The sequence below is a fragment of the Vanacampus margaritifer genome, chromosome 2, assembly GCF_051991255.1.
Source record: "Vanacampus margaritifer isolate UIUO_Vmar chromosome 2, RoL_Vmar_1.0, whole genome shotgun sequence".
In the NCBI taxonomy this organism is placed as follows: Eukaryota; Metazoa; Chordata; class Actinopteri; order Syngnathiformes; family Syngnathidae; genus Vanacampus; species Vanacampus margaritifer.
Window position 1 is genome coordinate 23,912,647 of NC_135433.1, and position 16,867 is coordinate 23,929,513.

The 16,867-nt window shown below is 44.6% G+C and overlaps 2 protein-coding genes across 2 annotated transcripts; one reads left to right on the plus strand and one right to left on the minus strand.

The window, feature by feature from the left end:
- Positions 1–482: 482 nt before the first annotated feature.
- Positions 483–10,109, plus strand: casc3 (casc3 exon junction complex subunit). Its single transcript, XM_077557364.1, has 12 exons — positions 483–728; positions 1,324–1,348; positions 1,435–1,490; positions 1,563–1,763; positions 4,479–4,627; positions 4,699–4,860; positions 5,064–5,824; positions 8,555–8,725; positions 8,815–8,913; positions 9,008–9,171; positions 9,260–9,446; positions 9,604–10,109. Exons 1-11 carry the CDS (start codon positions 537–539, stop codon positions 9,404–9,406), a joined length of 2,127 nt encoding a protein of 708 aa, XP_077413490.1. The 5' UTR covers positions 483–536; the 3' UTR covers positions 9,407–9,446; positions 9,604–10,109.
- A 367-nt stretch (positions 10,110–10,476) lies between these two features.
- On the minus strand, positions 10,477–16,680 carry LOC144043593 (uncharacterized). Its single transcript, XM_077557392.1, has 3 exons — positions 16,398–16,680; positions 12,384–12,719; positions 10,477–12,315 (listed from the first exon to the last, which is right to left on the minus strand). Exons 1-3 carry the CDS (start codon positions 16,642–16,644, stop codon positions 11,900–11,902), a joined length of 999 nt encoding a protein of 332 aa, XP_077413518.1. The 5' UTR covers positions 16,645–16,680; the 3' UTR covers positions 10,477–11,899.
- Positions 16,681–16,867: the final 187 nt, after the last annotated feature.

Genomic DNA, 16,867 nt, shown 5'->3' on the forward strand with positions numbered 1-16,867 from the left:
AACTGCCCTAACACGGACGAGAAGTGGTCTGTTGTGTGTGTTCACAAACCCGTTTTGGGCACTGCAACCATGAGAGAAACCTTAAAAAGAGAAAATTAACTGGCAACAAAGTCATGGAGTTTAGTTTTGACGAAGAGAGCAACATAACATTTTAATGTTTGGATAGAGGTAGTTTAAAAAAAAAATTAAACCTTTTTTGCATATTCATCGTCACGGCCCACCTCAGCCATCACTAAGTTACAGATACACTATTGTATCATTATCTATTGCAGACATAACCCTGCCAGCAAGCTGAATTCTCGCGGTATTTGTGAGTTCACAAACTCCGGAGAATGTGAAGAACTCCCTTGAGTGAATCACAATTATCGATCTACAGTCATTACTGTATTCTCTTGCGTGTGGGTGATTATATGGCAAACCAGCTGGCGGCGCTAATGAGAAACATGACACGAAAATACGACGACGAAGAAGAAGACGACGCAGTCACCCACCCCCCACAATGCATTTGTGCGTTTCCAACATCTGTGGAAGCTAAGATGGCGGACCGGCGACGAAGGAGGAGGCGCGCGTCCCAGGACAGCGACGACGATGACGACGAGTCCGCTTCGGGCTCGGAGAGTCGGGAGTCGGGCTCCCAGACGAGCAAGAGCCGCGGCAGCAGAGAGCCCGAACCAGTCGAGACCGCTTCCGACCGCGTCGAGGCCAAGAAGGAAGTGCAGTCCGAGTGTGTGAGTGCTGTTAGCTCCATGCTAACGCTAGCGCGTCCGCCTGGCGGTTTCTCTGCAACAAATGTCGTCATGGCGAAAGAAAAGGCTGTCTTCAAGTTAAATGTTTAAAGTACGAGATACTGTCGTCGTACACGAGTTTACGTGAAGACGCCAATCGTGTCACATGAAGGAAAGCTCTAGAGTGCAATATTGATCTTACTTTTGCGACTTCTGGTCCTTGTGCGTGACGTCACAATTTGTTTAGTGCTGCTTTTCAACTTGAGAAGCCCAGCAGGTGTCTTTACGAGGTTCTGAACATGACTCAATGTAATCCGTCTGCTTGGGCTACAAGCTAAAGTCAGTAGGATGTTAAAGGTCCCATGCCATCAAAATATAAAAAAATCCCCACTTCTTTATGCTTTTTTCATATTGAATATTAATGAGAAATCCGACCGGTTAAAAATGTCAGGCCTTTTTGACAAGAATAGCTTGAAAAAGGCATCCTGGGCATTCACAACTAAAAATGATCTTGCAGACCCAGAAAAAAAACTATGTTACATAGGACCATTAAACGCGTCATTGTTTTCTGAAATTTTTCTTGTTTCCGCTTTTGCAGGAGAGTGAAGATGGAGTAGGAGAAGGTAAAATCGCATCTGTCATCTATTTTTGCTTGACTTTGTGCTTGTTCATACTTGACATATTTCATGCGGGTGATTGCGGATTCCAGCCGTTCTCTCAGACTACGACAGCGCAGATCCGGAAGAAAACGCCTCCCACTCTGAGGTAACAACGCCCTCAAACGCCATCACGAGTTCAACTCTTGTCTTGGGAAACATTAACTTTGTCTTTGTGTAGGGAGCGGAGGAGGAAGAAGACGGGGACGGATACAGTGACGAAGAAGCTCCGGTGGCAGCAACAGGTCAGTCCGACCTTGTCGCTACGGCCGAAACGGCGCCAGGAGAGGACGATGAAGATGTGGAAGAGAGGAGTAAAGAGGAGAAGGAGTCAGAGGAAAAAGGGAAGTTGGCAGGAGAGCGGCAGAGCGGTGACGGTCAGGTTAGTGAAGTGCTCGCTTTCAAGTTTTTACACCACGTCAACTTTTATTTGACATTGAGTGGACTTGATGCACGTACAATGTAGCATTTCCGTGGTCAGCACGACATGAAAAGTCACGAGCTGGTGTCAAATTGTTAAATCACAATATTTATTTTGCACGGTGATCATACTGTCACAAGTATTGCAATTCCAACCGAGCCTGGAAAACAGACACATCGTTGTTACCAGCAGATGAGTCTATTCAGTGTCAGCATCAAACGTATTTCTGAGGCGGGACAAACCTTACCAAACAGACAAACAGTGAAAAAAATCCAATCCGCTTAGAACGGATGCGACGTCATAAAAGCTGGGCGTATGTGTGGAAGAGTAGTAAACACTAGGGTTGTCAAAAGTGTCGATAATAACACATCATATCCGTATTAGATACTACTTTGTAGGGGTGGGAATCTTTGAATGTCTCATGATTCGATTCCGATTTATGGGTCTGCGATTCGATTCAGAATTGATTTTCAATTAAGAGTGATTTTTGATTCAAAATGATTGGATTGACAAAGATTTTTGGTTCAATCTATAGATGTGCAAGGAATTGTAAGGATCTACTCCAGTCTGACTCGCTAATGCTAATTAGCGCGCTACTCGCGACACTTTTAGCACTCAAAAGAACGGCTCCACACTGCAAAAAAACAACTTTTATTGGAATAACTTGATCGTGACTTTTTCCTTCTCTCTAATCTGGCTACAATTTAACAGTGTATTAGACTGTGGAACCACACTGCCCCTAAGTGGCCAAATCGGGTACAAACATGAACAGCGCTCCCAATAAAGGCACACACAGACAAAAGCAAGACAGTCTAAAATAATTTAGATAAAACCGATTTTGGGACATTTAAAAACGATTCTGAATCGTACTAAATTAGAATACATTTTTTGGGCACACCCCTACTACTTTGTCATGGTATCAGTATATGGTAGCGTTCCCGCAGCGCAGCCTACTCGTCAGACAGCCTCCGGCGGCCGGAGAGCCCACACCGCAACTTTGCTTGCTCAGCTGCGTTTTACAGATGCTAAGTATGGCCAGTGCGGCGGCAAGAGGGCCAAACCAGCCAGTCTTTGTGGAAAAGAAAAAGCAAGATGCCTTGTTGTTTGTTATTAGTCATTAGCTGCGCGCTCAAGATTAGCTTTGTGTGCAGTGAATGTCTAAGTACCCGTGTATTGCTGCTTCAAGTTTTGCCTCAGAGCGTGTTTATTACAACGGTGCTTATTTGCAAGCCAAAAAGGGCAAGACACACAGGGCAGCACATTGACTTGCTTGTCTATACTGCGAAAAATCTTTCAACTGTAAAGAAAATTGAGACCAATGATAAGACAAACTCAGACAGTCATCATAGAACAAAGTGCACTTTCTAAACCCTTGTATGCCTTAATAGATATTTGCAATTTGCGATTTTAGCCTTTTAAAAAAGGTGTAGCTGCAGCATTTGATGTTCATTTTTACTGATATATTTTTGTGTAGTTAACTACCTCAAAATATAGTTCTGATTACTTATATAGTTAACCAACTTAAAATATTTTTCTTATTGATGTTTCCTATGTCTGTTTTCACCACAGACCACCAAAAATGTTGTCATAGTGGCAATTTTTGTATGGCGTAGTCTCTCATTTGTGTTATTTATGAATTTATTTGCTTGTGAAAAAGTGATCCTTTTTTTTCTTTCTGATTATTAATGATTTTATTTAACTGATTATTTATTTGCGGTCGTGTTAATAAAAAAAATTGTATGCATTTTTTATGTATCTTTTTTTTTTTTTCTCTACTGTATGGAAAATGCTATTTAGTATTTTCCTTGTTATCGATGTTGAGTTTGACATTTTAGTATCATGACAACCCTAGTAAACACACGGACGTACATATGAATTGTATAATATTTAGGGATGCACCGAAATGAAATTTTTTGTCCGAAAATGAGAAATGCTTGGCCGAAAACCAAAACGGCGAAAAATAAATTCTACCAATTTTGTATTTTCATTGCATTTATTATAATTAATTAAAATTACAATATTATTATAAAATATTTAGGAAATTTAGCACGGGCATTTTAACAAAGTAGGCTATAAATTAAAATGCCTCCACACCGCAGACATCAGAGATATGTTGGCGAATGGTACAAATAAACACCAAACGCGAGGTGAGCAATTGAGCATTTTCTGGTGGTGCAATTGCACTTTATAGTCAACGTACAGTACTTCGCATCGGCGGGCACGGATGCGGGCGGATGACGCATTTGTAGGCTATTTGGAGCGGGACACGATGCGGCGCACTTAAAATCGGCATATTCGCCAACGTTTAGAATAAATTAATGCATTTCTTCGCACCAGCCAATCGGCTTTGGGAACGGACTGCAAAGTCACACACAGCGTCCTGTACAGATCTGTAGTCACCTGGAGATAGTGTTACTTGTTTAAAACTGTTGATACTAATAGTGCTAACATTAGCTAAGTATTTAGCATGGCCACCAGAAAAATAAAATCTTAATCGGATTTATTGATTTAATAAAACAGAAAATTGCCAAACAGGTGAGTCTAGTCTAGTTGCAGCTAGGGCTGAACAAATAATTGCATTTGCAAAAGAATCACATTTTGATCAAACATGATTTGCTGATCGCAAAGTCTGCCATTTAGCTGGTGATAGACTCGCTCCCTTCATGTGACCCGCAGGAGTCCACCGTGGACCCCGAGACCAAAGCAGGAGGGCAGTCGGAGCAGCAGCTTGATGACGACGAGGACCGCAAGAACCCGGCTTACATCCCTCGGAAGGGTCTCTTTTTCGAGCACGACGTCAGAGGCCACACCCAGGAGGAGGAGAGGTATCGGCGTCTTCGTTGTCTGTCTTCATCCAGGAATGGCGTCCCAACTTGTCCCCTTGCGCCCCGTCTAGGCCCAAAGGCAGAAACAGGAAGCTGTGGAAGGACGAAGGGCGCTGGGAGCACGACAAGTTCCGCGAGGAGGAGCAGGCGCCCAAAAGTCGTGAGGAACTCATCGCCAGCTACGGTTACAACATCCGAAACGGCGAGCGCACCTTCACGCATCGGCGACCTCGGTGAGCAAGCTCCGCCGCAGTTCTTCCTCTCCTTTTCAAAATGTCAACATACATTTTCATTCAATCATGTCCATGTCATTTGCTTTTGGATGAAGGAGGGGGAAAAAATTATGAAAATGAAATTTTAGTGAGAGGAACGATGGGAGCTTTTCTTTTGGGGCCCCTCTTGCGTTGTGTTAAGTCAAGTTTGTTTGTGTGTGCAGGTCGTCCATGTCACCCAACAGAGAGCAGCGATGGCGGGAGGGAGGAGAGCGAGCGCAGCGCTCCTGGCAGAGCAATCGAGGAGGAAGGGGCGGCGGTTTTTCCACTCGAGGCGGTCCTCATCATCACGCACCTCCCGCCTCAGTCCCGCTTGCGTCGGGCCAGCGCGGCAACGCCTACCGTAGCCGACCTCACCACTTCCCATCACAACAGCCCCAGTACGGAGGGAGTGAATCACATGCTCCTCAGATTCATGCCAGAGAACGAGCGGGTCCTAAAGCCCCGACTGAGTCGCCGGCAGAAAGGGGGCTTTCTGGCAGGGGGGGTCGCAGTGGCGGGGGGAGGCTGACCGAGGACCCCCCGCTCAGCAAAGAGGACCGCCTGAGTAACGCCGCGCCGTCTGTTCAGCACGCGCCCTATCGGAGTACATCACCTAGAAGACAGCCGCCAGAGCAACGAGGAGGCACCTCCCCCACGCAACCGCCCCACGCGTCGGCAGCCCCCCGGGAAACCTCGCCTCCCGCCGAGCGACCCGTCGAGCGAAAGTCGTACTCGCTGGCCCGCAGGAGTCGCTCTCGGCCGGCTGAGCTGGGCGGCAAACAGACGTCGGTGGAGGAGGCAGGGGTAGGAGTGAAGAACCCGGCGGGCTCGGGGGCAGGCGGGGGCGTGGCCGAGCTAGAACAGGACGTGGCTCAGCTGAATCTGGTGTCTCGACAGTCCTGGAACCAGAACCCCGCCTCCTACGTACACTCGGAGATAAGAGGTGAGAGAATGTTGTCATTTCTGACCCGCCTGTCGCTTTGTCGCATGTTGACTCATGTATGATAAAATGTCTCATGAAATTCCAGATGACTACTCTGGCCCTCTCGGCAGCCCACCATTAGAAAAGTTGACAGAATTTTTGAAATTATGACTTTCGGATAAGCCACTTTTTTTTTGCCATGTGTTGAACCCTGCGGCTTTTAATGTGCCGTGCTTCATTTAAGAATTCTTCCTCGGGGGGTTTTTCCTGGCTCAAAATGAGGCAGAGGTGGATACCATCCTGACCATGATGGTATGACACTGACACCAGGTATCAGTATCCGTGCCAATGCCAGTTTAATTTTAAGGTATACGGTACTCGCGGCGGCTCCGGCAGCGAAATGTAGAAATTATGTGAATAGAAAGTTGCCATTAATTTTATGCAATTTTAAGGGAAAATAATACATTGGTATATGCACGATATGAAAAATTTCCACCAATAACTTCCTGCTCTGATACCTTTTTTTGGGGGAGTGGGGGGGGGGGGGGCTACAAATATATCTGTTGTTGCATCTTAAAAGAATAAAGGGTCATTGAAGGATACGTTTGTCCGATGATGCCCATTTTATGAATTATTTGGTGTGATTACAATGAAATAATCAATTTGGGACTTTTATTTTGAAATATATTTCAAGATAGGAGTTTGTGATACAAACTTTGTGTCATTCACAAGATCGCAAAGAAACCATGGGGGGTTGTACTGTCTTACAACTATGCAAAAAAGTTACCCTTTTAGGAACTGGCACATAGTGGTCATATTTTTATTATAACTTGTATGGCTAGCTAGCTGGTATTGTTTAGATGGCTAATTGTTAAAAGGAACCCCGACTGTCATGTAAAGTTTGCTCTATATTATTTATTTAGTTGTTACTAACATAACGATGATATTCATTTTTCTAAAATAATTTCCAGTTTAATACATTTTGTAGAAATTTTATTTGGACGTATGCCGCCATTATTATTTACGTCGCACCGCAGCAACACTGTTTGGTCTGAAATCATTATCTGCCAAATGCCCTAAAACGGGGGTTGGCAAGTTCGGTCCTAGAGAGCTTGCAGTCCTGCATGTTTTCGGTATTTATAATAAATAAATAATAATATTTGTTTTTTTTAGAGTCCAGCAGACTTCGGCTGGTTGTGTGTGCACAAGCTATATATTTATCCATAGAGCTCATTCTTTAAAATCATCTGTCATTTTTGGGTGGGGAATTTTATGTGCAAGTGATATCAGCAGTTGGTATCATTATCGGTGACTACTCGAGTTGAGTATCAGTCGTGCATGTATTCTGTAAATTCAACTGACTCACTTTCTTTTACAAGTAAGGAGTTCCAATAAGAATATGACTATTATCATGTTAAAGCAGAGGTGGGCAAACTCGGTCCTCGAGGGCTGGAGTCTTGCAGGTTTTGGATGTTTCCCTTTTCCGACACAAGCTGATTCCAATCAACAGGATCATTATCAGAGCTGGCTGATGAGCTCATCATATATATCAGCTGTGTTGGAGAAGGGAAACATCCAAAACCTGCAGGACTCCGGCCCTCGAGGACCGAGTGTGCCCACCCGTGTTAAAGCATTCATTCATTGAAGCGGTTTGGCCGTATCGGCCACTGTTTTTGCCAGTATTCGAATGAAGAATTTTCGTTGCATGATGTGGTGACATCTTAAAGTACAGCCCATCAAATGCACAGACGCTTTCACATATAGATGAAAAATGTATTTCAGGTTTAAACCAGCAAGACAACCAGACGTCCATCATGTCAAAAATGCACACGAGTCATCGTGGCACAAGCTCATTCTGGGGCCAATGAACAGTTTTGGATGCACTTAATGTTTGTTCAAGGGTGCCAGGTTTTCTCTTGTTAGACTGCAAGGAGAAATACCGGCTAAATACACCGCAAACTAGCATTAATAAGGAGGAGAAGGCAACCCGGTTGCCAACAACAGTCGCAAGATGATTACATCATCAAAATGTGGCGCGTGGTTCCCGGATGTTGCCTGCATTGTAAAACTTAAAAACACAACATGGAGAATTACATGCATTGATTGTATATTTTAAATACAAAACCTTATTGGTTTATAAAACATCACTAGTGCTAATGCTACGTGATTAGACGATCCCATTCAACGGGAAATTAGCATCGACTTAGAATGATATTCCATCAAATAACGAATATTCACACACAAACACTATGGTAACATAACACTATTCAGTCGCAGGCGCATTTTTTCCCCGATGTGTGGAAAAACAAGTTTTGTTACAAGAGCTCAAATGGAACTTTCTTCGGTCTCATTGCGTACTCCATCCATGCACGACAGTCATTATTTTTTGGGTATCAAGTATTCTTAATTTACCCTCTTACTCATTTAATTTCTCCTTGTTTTTTTTAAGTTATATTTATAGTTTAATTTTAAACAGATACAAGGGGGGGCAAAAGACTTGAATTATGAACTAGTTCATTTTGGAACAATGAACATAGTTTGAAAAAAAATGAACTAGTTCATTGTAAAATTTGTGAGTTGGACTTTGAAGAAGTTTGCATTGAAAATGAAGTTTCCCCAACGCTGAAGGTTGCAAAAAAATGTTCTCCATCAACGTTGTATACTCTCGCGCATTTGCAAGAGAAGTTGTTCATCTATTTCTTATACCACAAAATGTGTTGTTTTGTTTGTTTTTTCTCTTGTGCTCCACAGGCCTAAGCGGCGGCTTGCACGTTCCCGCCGGTGCGCCGGCGTTCTCGGGTTTGGATGAACTGTCGGGCAGCTCCAACCGGGCCAAGCGTTACTCGTCCCAACGGCAGAGAGGCGTTGCCGAGGCGGCGCCCTTGCACATGGGCGTCATGGAGGGACACTACTACGAGCCCAGTTAGCTTTTTTTAAAAAGTTTATTTATTCTTCTTCCTCCTCTTGACTCAAATTGACAAATGCATTTTCAATGTTTTGGAATTTGACAGTAACGTACCAGGGACCAATTTACACGCACGGTGATGGCTCGGCCCCCATCGCACCCCAAGGCATGCTGGTACAGCCTGAGATGCACATCCCCCATCCGGGTTGGTTTTCAATCAAAACACATTCAAGCAGCTCCAAATTTTGTAAAAAGAAAACATAATAATTGAATGCTTTTTGTGCTCGTGGCCTCCTCAGGTCTCCATCCGCACCAATCGGGAGCCCCCATCGCAAACCCCGCCCTCTACGGACCTCTGTCACCAGGGCAACCGCAGCAACTTTTGCCGCCGCCACCGCCGCCGTTCTACCCACCGCAAGGGGTCATGACCTTCTCATACCCCACCATGTACCCGAGCCCTCAGGTACAACGAGAAACCGCACACCATCTCAAAATGGCGCCCATGTCGCCCCATCTGAAAAGGATGGCGTGCCGTCGCTTCCTGTGTTTAGGGTCAGTCGCAGGTGACGTACGGGGGCGTGACCTATTACGACACGATGCAGCAGCAGGCTCAACCCAAACCTTCGCCGCCCCGCCGCACGTCCCAACCCGTGACTGTCAAGCCCCCGCCTCCTGAAGTGCCCTTTGCCTCAGAGTAACCCGCATTCGCTCCCTTCCGGACCAGGCGCACACAAGCAGGTGAGCATCATCACGTCGTTATTCTGCCCAAATTCCGAGAGAGGAGCTCCTCCTTATGCATTTCTTGACCAGTTCGAACTTCGATTAATTGAAACATTTGTATCAGCACAACATTTCGACACGATTGCATTCTCCGCTAACTGCTTTTGTTTATCAGATCCGGCGTGGAACTTCCGTTCCACACGCAGCAGCCGTCTGGACCGACCAATCATGTGACCCTCAGGCTCCCCGCTGGATTCCCTCTTCCAGCACGTGGGTTTGAAGCGTGCGTTTGTGTCCGGACGACGGTGGCGCTCCTTCCTGTCAGGTGACGTGACCGCGTCCACCAGATGTCCAGGCACCCGTTGGCCTTCCTGTTCGTTCAGCCCGCCCGTCCGTGACAGTCGGGGCAAAACAAAAAAATATATATTGACAAAATCCTTTTGAAGGTTCCGGTCCACTCGGGTTTGTGGCAACGTGGTGAGGAAAAAAAGTTAAGAAAGCAAATGTAGTCATTTGTTGTTTTTGTTTGTTGGTCACAGGCAAGAAAATTTATTGAACGTTTATTTAGATCAGCAGCTTGTAGTTCATTTTTTATTTCTTTTCTGGAGTATTTTTATATGTTTGTTGTATTTAGTCTTCAAGCAGTGAAACGTGACCCCCAATAAAAACTTTTCACCTTTGTTTTCTTCTCATTTCCATTTTTGTCTGTCATCGGTAACTGGCAGCTATTAAAGCTTTACATTCAACAAGAATTTTGTAGAGTGTAAACATTAATAATCATTACAATCTGCTTTTGGTGGTGGCTCCCCGTCTCCAGAAGTGTGAATAAGAGGTATTAAATGTCGGCACTTTTTGGGTTGTCGTTTCCTTGAACGAGTTGAGCTGATCAGCCAAACACAAGATGGCCGAGGAACTTACAAATGTGTTACATAACACGCTCACAGAGTATACTTTATAGTATAGGCTACTTTTTACAATTGTCTATGGCAAGCTAACAATTGTGGCGTGGGGAGATGCGGAGAAACCGTCAATGATATCGGCACGGTGGACAACAACATTTGGAAAACTTTATTGTTCACAGACTAACGAAGAGCAAATCAATAAATACAAGAAAGGAGCTTTTGGCCTGATGCTCATCTGACTGACAGAAAACAAAACTTTAGACTGACTGTCTTATTATGCAACAGAACAATGAATTATGAAATGTTATGTTTGCCATTTATAAAATGTTGGCTCCATGAAGTATTGTTAACATGTTTCATTTGTGTAGCATATTCCCCACTCAACTTTAATTTGTGTGCACGTTTCACAGTTGTAAGCTCGGTAACATTTCTTTTGATGTGTCCAACTGTACATGTTTGCATCGATTGAATTTTGACCTTAGAATCTCGGCTAACATGGGATCCAACCAACTTGACGATTCTTCACAAAAGCCCAACCAAGCTGGTAAATTTCCAGCTTCTCTGAGACCTGAGGTGCAGAGACCGCACCCCTGACGCGGGGGTGGGGCCACACCGGTATAAGACCCGTGACCCACAGCCGCTACTTCCTCTTCTTTCCCTTTCGCCTCTGCCTCAGGCCCAGCGAAACACGGCGTTGTCGTAGCTGCCAGGCTCAGGGCTTTGCCGACACGGGCACTCTGAAACCGAAACAAAACAAGCGCTCTCCAACCGCCAGGTCGACCTCCAATCCAGGACCATATCTGCGCTTCTCGGGCCATACTGAGACCATCTGTAAGTGCAACTTTGCAAACATTAACCAGATTGTACAAATTGGTACATCCGATTGGGTTAAGCAATTAGGTTCAATGTTGGGTCCCATGTTGGCTTGATTAGGACGTGCCATCACCTCGTTTAAGTTTCTCTCGTTTTTGTTTTTGATTCTTTTATTTTAGTTCTTGTTTCCAATTCCTGTCGCAGTAGTTAAGAGTTTTTGCTTAAGTTCCAAGTCGATTTCCCCAAATAGAAAATAAACGTGCACAAAATTAAACCCCGATTGTGTACTGTATGTGTGTGTTTTATCAATTTATATTAACCTCTAAGTTGAACAAAGAACTCACAAAATTGTTAAAGGGTACAACCTTCACTTTAATGACTGATTCAACGAGGTTCTCGTCTGTTATCCTGATAAAATGATCAAAAATAGATGTGGTGCTCCGCAGGCTTGACCTCAATTGAATTAATTTAAATATTACATTTGAGTCTCCTTCAATTAATGAGTGGATTGATTATTAATTTAATAATTAACAATTACTCATTTAATAATTGAACCGATTTGCCCTACAGAATGTGTAATTACGTTGCTAACTCATGAATTTGTCTTTTGAAGGTGCAATGCATCATGGGATATATTTCTTTTTTAGTGCCCATCGTTGATTGTGTTTCAAGATGCATTGTGGGATACACTGAGAGCACAAAATGGCCGACTCGCTATATAGTGAGTGGATAGGGAGCGTTTCCAACACGTCATAGTCACGTGCCGGCCGCTTTGTTGCCGGCGCTGCTGTGGTTGTCGTGCGCTTTGTGGTGCGCGTGTGTGCGCATGTGTTTCTTGAGCGTGTCTCCGTCGCTGAACGTGCGTCGACAAACGGCGCACCTGTACGGCCGCTCGCCCGTGTGGATGCGCACGTGCCGCCGCAGGTTTCCCCTCTGGCTGAAGCTCTTGGCGCAAAAGGTGCAGCGGTGCGGCCGCTCGCCTGTGTGCGTGCGCACGTGCCGCCGCAGGTCGGCCGACTGCGCGAAGGATTTGCAGCACCAGTTGCAGGCGTACGTCTTGCGCTTCTGTTCCAGGTGCAGACGCAGCCGGGCCGCCTGAGTGAAGACCTCGCCGCAGCGGGGACACTCGTACACGATGGTGCCCGTCGCCGCCGCCGTCTCTCCAAAATGGCCTTTAAAAAGAGCAGAACAAGTGGATCAGAATGATTGTCAGGTAAATTCGCTATCCATCATTTTTTACCATTTCTTTCCATTTCCTGTCGCTCCCTCGCCGTATTGACGTCGGTCTTGCCCTCGGAGATGCAAACGTGCACGCTGGCCATGGCCAGCTCTGCGCAATTTTTGCGAGGTGTCACCTTTAAATCATCCTGTTCTTGTTTGAAGACAGGAGGGGGCGGGGCCGGTGGCTCCGTTCTGAGCGATGGGGCGGGAACAGCGAGAAGCGCTTTGGGAAAGGCCTCGTCCGGGCGGGGTAGCCCCGCCCCCATCCGCTTGGTCGTGGTCACCGGGGGCGTTGGGATGCAGTTGGGGGCACAAACTCGCTCCTGGTCACAAGCAACATGGGACTTGTTCAAACCTGAAAGCACAGGGGAAATAACATGCAAAATATGCATGTGAGGTGTTTCACATTACTTGTCTATAACTCTTGATCCTTGAGGCATACTAAAGACAAACTAGAAAAAGTCCCGCGGAAATTTTGAATGGGACTGCTGACTCTTGCAAGGTGGAAAGACGCATGTAGTACTTGTAGTATAGTAGTAGCACTTGTAAAAAAAAAAAAGCAGTATTTAAATAGCAGTCCATTCCATTTAATAAAAAAAAAAAAAATTAAAAATAATAATAATGTGGGTTTTTTTTAACTCTGACTGCCAAGCGTTTTCAGAAAAGGGATGCTGTCAGTGCCAGCCGATTTAAGCATTTTGACTGATCTTTCAAGGTCCACAGAAAATGTTGTGTTTGGACTATGGAAACACACATACTGTACTACCAAATGAACGATTGGACTCTCATCTTTCATCAGAAAAAAAAGTTTGTTTCTACCTTATTCCGTTTTTCAGTAATCAACAATAGAAAATGGTTAGTTTCACCCAAATGCTCTGTTTTGAAACAAAATACAGAGAAATCAAGCTTTTTGTGAAACGATATTATTTCATGCAGTCTACTGAATTTGACACCTTTTTTTCCATGAATGATGCCACAAACACCTAAACAGTGCTTTACTTCTGTAAAACACTACCACCAACAATGAAAAAGTGTTTTTTGATAGCAAAATACATTTATTTACATTCAACAGTGTAACAATTTGACAAAACAATTTGGCAAACTATTTACAAATGTGTGCAACTGTGGTACTATTTACAATTGTGTGGATGTTTCAAATACAGTTTTTCTTTTTGTAACACTCCCCTGCGTGCAAGGCGTCGCAGCAGGATTTGCACAACAGATTAGTTTCATGCGATGGCGCCTTCGCGTGCAGACGCTACACTTTCTTGCCGGCTTTTTTTTCCGGGGAGTAGCAGGTATATACTGCAGTGTGTGTTTGGCCATGTTGCCATCAAGTCTACTCTCAGGATCGTGAAACGGTGACATTACGGTGGTGTAACGTCTGGCTTCCTCATGTCCTTCAGTTCCTATACCGGGTGGTTGATCCATCTTATCCGGTGGCATCGTAGTCCATAACCAGTGTCTTCTCCGTGATCAGACTACCCACTCCTCCGATGAATATGCATTGGACTCGGGGCACTCTTCGTCGTCCGATTGAATGTCCGCCTGAGCAGAGTTGCTCGGTTGTGCTCCGCGTTTTCCGGCGTTAGCATCGCTAGCCCGTGAACCTTTATGACGTCGTCATAGCCGCCGCGTCAACGCTTCCAACTTCGGCGTCAACCTCGGAGTCACCATCATCATCATCATCGTCGTCATCAATGTGCTCTTTAGCATTGGTCGATGCTTTTCGTCTTTGAAAAAAATGCTCAAGCGTGAGCTGCTTGCAACCGGTCGGCATTTTCGCTTCTTCAGCCATTGTCCCCTCAACACTCTAGCTCCGCCTCACGTCTTCTACTGACGCCTACCCAATCTTGTCCAAAGAGAGTCATCGCTGCCATCTAGGGGCCAAGAATAGGCATTATACTAACTAGATCTGCTTGATACTTTCAGCACAGCTGGCCAAGGCTTTCCTCCACCCGTTTCCAAAAAAAAAACCCTGGTGAACGTCTTTGGCGCTCCTCCGTAGGATTTTACTAAACGTTATTTAATGTTTTTGGCAGTCAAAGAGTTAAAAATGTATTTTTAAAAAAAAATGTAAATGAGCTGAACAGTTTAAAATTCAAACGACTGGAATCGGTCAAGAAATGTGGAAGTTAACCATAATCAACATAAACTAAAAGTATCTTACTGTCCCTTTAAGAAACATGCACATTCACGCACACACATTGGAACTTTAACATACTGGAGACGTCACGCACACACATTCAACTGAAATGAATGACAGATGCACACCTCGAACAAAAGCCTCTCACGACTTAACGGTTCAAGATGCAGATTCCAGAAATGGCTCGTTAGAACGGCAAGGGTTTGGGGAACACGAGCATGTTGTCATTTTTTTAATCGGATGAAAAACGACCAAATGACAGCAGGTTGAAAACTTATGATTTATCAGAAATGAAGAGAGAAAGGCGCCGAAATTAACATGGAAAAGACAGGCGAATAAGTCCGACTTCTCCTCGCTTAAAGTGAAAATAAAGGTACTAAATGACACCTTAGACAAATAAAAGTACGTTTGTCTGAAAGCAGACCCTTGTCACTACAAAATGTGAGAATTTGACGTCTAGTGAGCAAAGATTGTGGCCATGGTGACGAGTTGAAGTGAAACTTTTGGAAATAGATTTTTTGTTTCCCGCCACTCAAAGCCTAATTGCTCCACTGAAGCCGACCCAATACACACCAATGTTAGAAGGCTATCTCGCTCACTGTCTTTGAACCCGCACAGGGGGGAGAGCTTTCATTCCTTAAAAAAAAAATTCGACACTGAGCTAAAGATGGGAAAAATTGCTACAAAATGTGTTAAAATTCATATCGGTCGGTTAACGTATGCGCGCGCAGTGTGTCTTGGAAAAAGGTGCTTGATCTGATTTGATCACTTTCGGTTTCCCATTCATTCCTATGGGACTTTTTTGGGGAGTTTTTGGGGAATAGCGTCGCCATGGTAACTTGGAATGCGATCTACGGTACGGGCCGCATTTTTGTGGAAAAATCTGTGGAATAATAAAGAAACGCAACAATAAACCCATTTTCTAGGGTGGATAGTAATATGTGCCTGCTTGCTTCGCAAGCAGCAGCGAAGCTCCGCTCAGCAGTCCCATAACTAGAAAATGCAATTTCTGGAGAAATTGCGTGTGAACGCTGTAAGGCTGAATAAAAACCCGTGGAATAAATGGAAGAGCTCCTGGCGTGAATTTGTGGAATATATTGAAGTTGAAACGAAGTGAATGGGATGAAAAATGTGGAAGTAAATATGAAATGTAGAATCTCCCATTAAGAATGAGTGGGGTGCAAAATGGGGAATTGTGGGTAAGGTGTGACTCCTAAGAATGAAAATAATAAATGCGCCCATGGCGTGAATATTAGAAATAGTTTGAAATTGGAACGAAGTGAATGGGATGAAAAATGTGCAAGTAAATGTGAAATGTAGAATCTTCCATTAAGAATGAATGGGGGGAAATAGGGTACAAAATGGGGAATTGTGGTTAAGCCGTGAATATTTGGAATAAGAAAAACACACCCTAGAATGGCGTGAATTTTTGGTATACAGTATGTTAAAATTGGAATGAGGAGAATCGGATGAATTATGTGGAAGTAGATAGATGCCGAAAAAGTGGGAAGTTTGAAGTATAGGAATAACATATGTGAAGGCCACAGCCTTCACACAATAAATCCCTGCTTGTTAAAATGCTTATTTGGCTGTTAATGGCAGTGGAAGACACCTGAGAACTGTTAGTGATGGCTGAGGGAACCCACTTGCATGATGTCCAAATGCACCAACACAAGTACATAAATCACGTGTTCCCTGCCTGTTGAAAAATAAACAACAAATTTGGACTTGTTAACGGTTGCCGAATAAAAGCTCCTGAGTGGAACTTGAAAGGGGAGGCGTTTCAAGTTGCACTCGAGCCGAGGTGTGCTTCCAAATCTCTCGCAAAGATTAAAGCGCTCCCATTTGGAGCCAGCTTCAGGCTAGCTGCCCTTTCGGCAGACTTACCGAGAGGCTGCGGCCGGGCCCGAAGCTCGTCAGTCGGCCTCAGGAAGTCGCCGAGCTGCCGCCGCAGGCTCTCGTTCTCCAGCCGCGTCCGGAGCGTCTCCTCCCGGTACTCGCTTACCGCGTCCTCCACCACGTCCACGATGTCCCGCAGCAGCTGCGTGAGCCGCTCCGTCAGGTAGCCGCTCAGCAAGTCTGCTTTGCTCGTTTGGCCGATTTTGCTCATCTTTGTTGACTTGACTTGAATCATTCCTCGGGCCGGAAACGACCGCAAACACACCGGAAGTCCAAATGTCGTTTCTTTAGAACAAAAAACAAATATTGCTCAATGGAAAAGGGAATTTAAATCGCATAATAATTCGCTGTTACTCATTAACACAAAGAATACAGCAAGACTGGCATCATCAAAGATTACGCTTAATATTTTTCCCATTGCCCTATTTCGTCATTTATTTGAAATGAATGAATTTCAA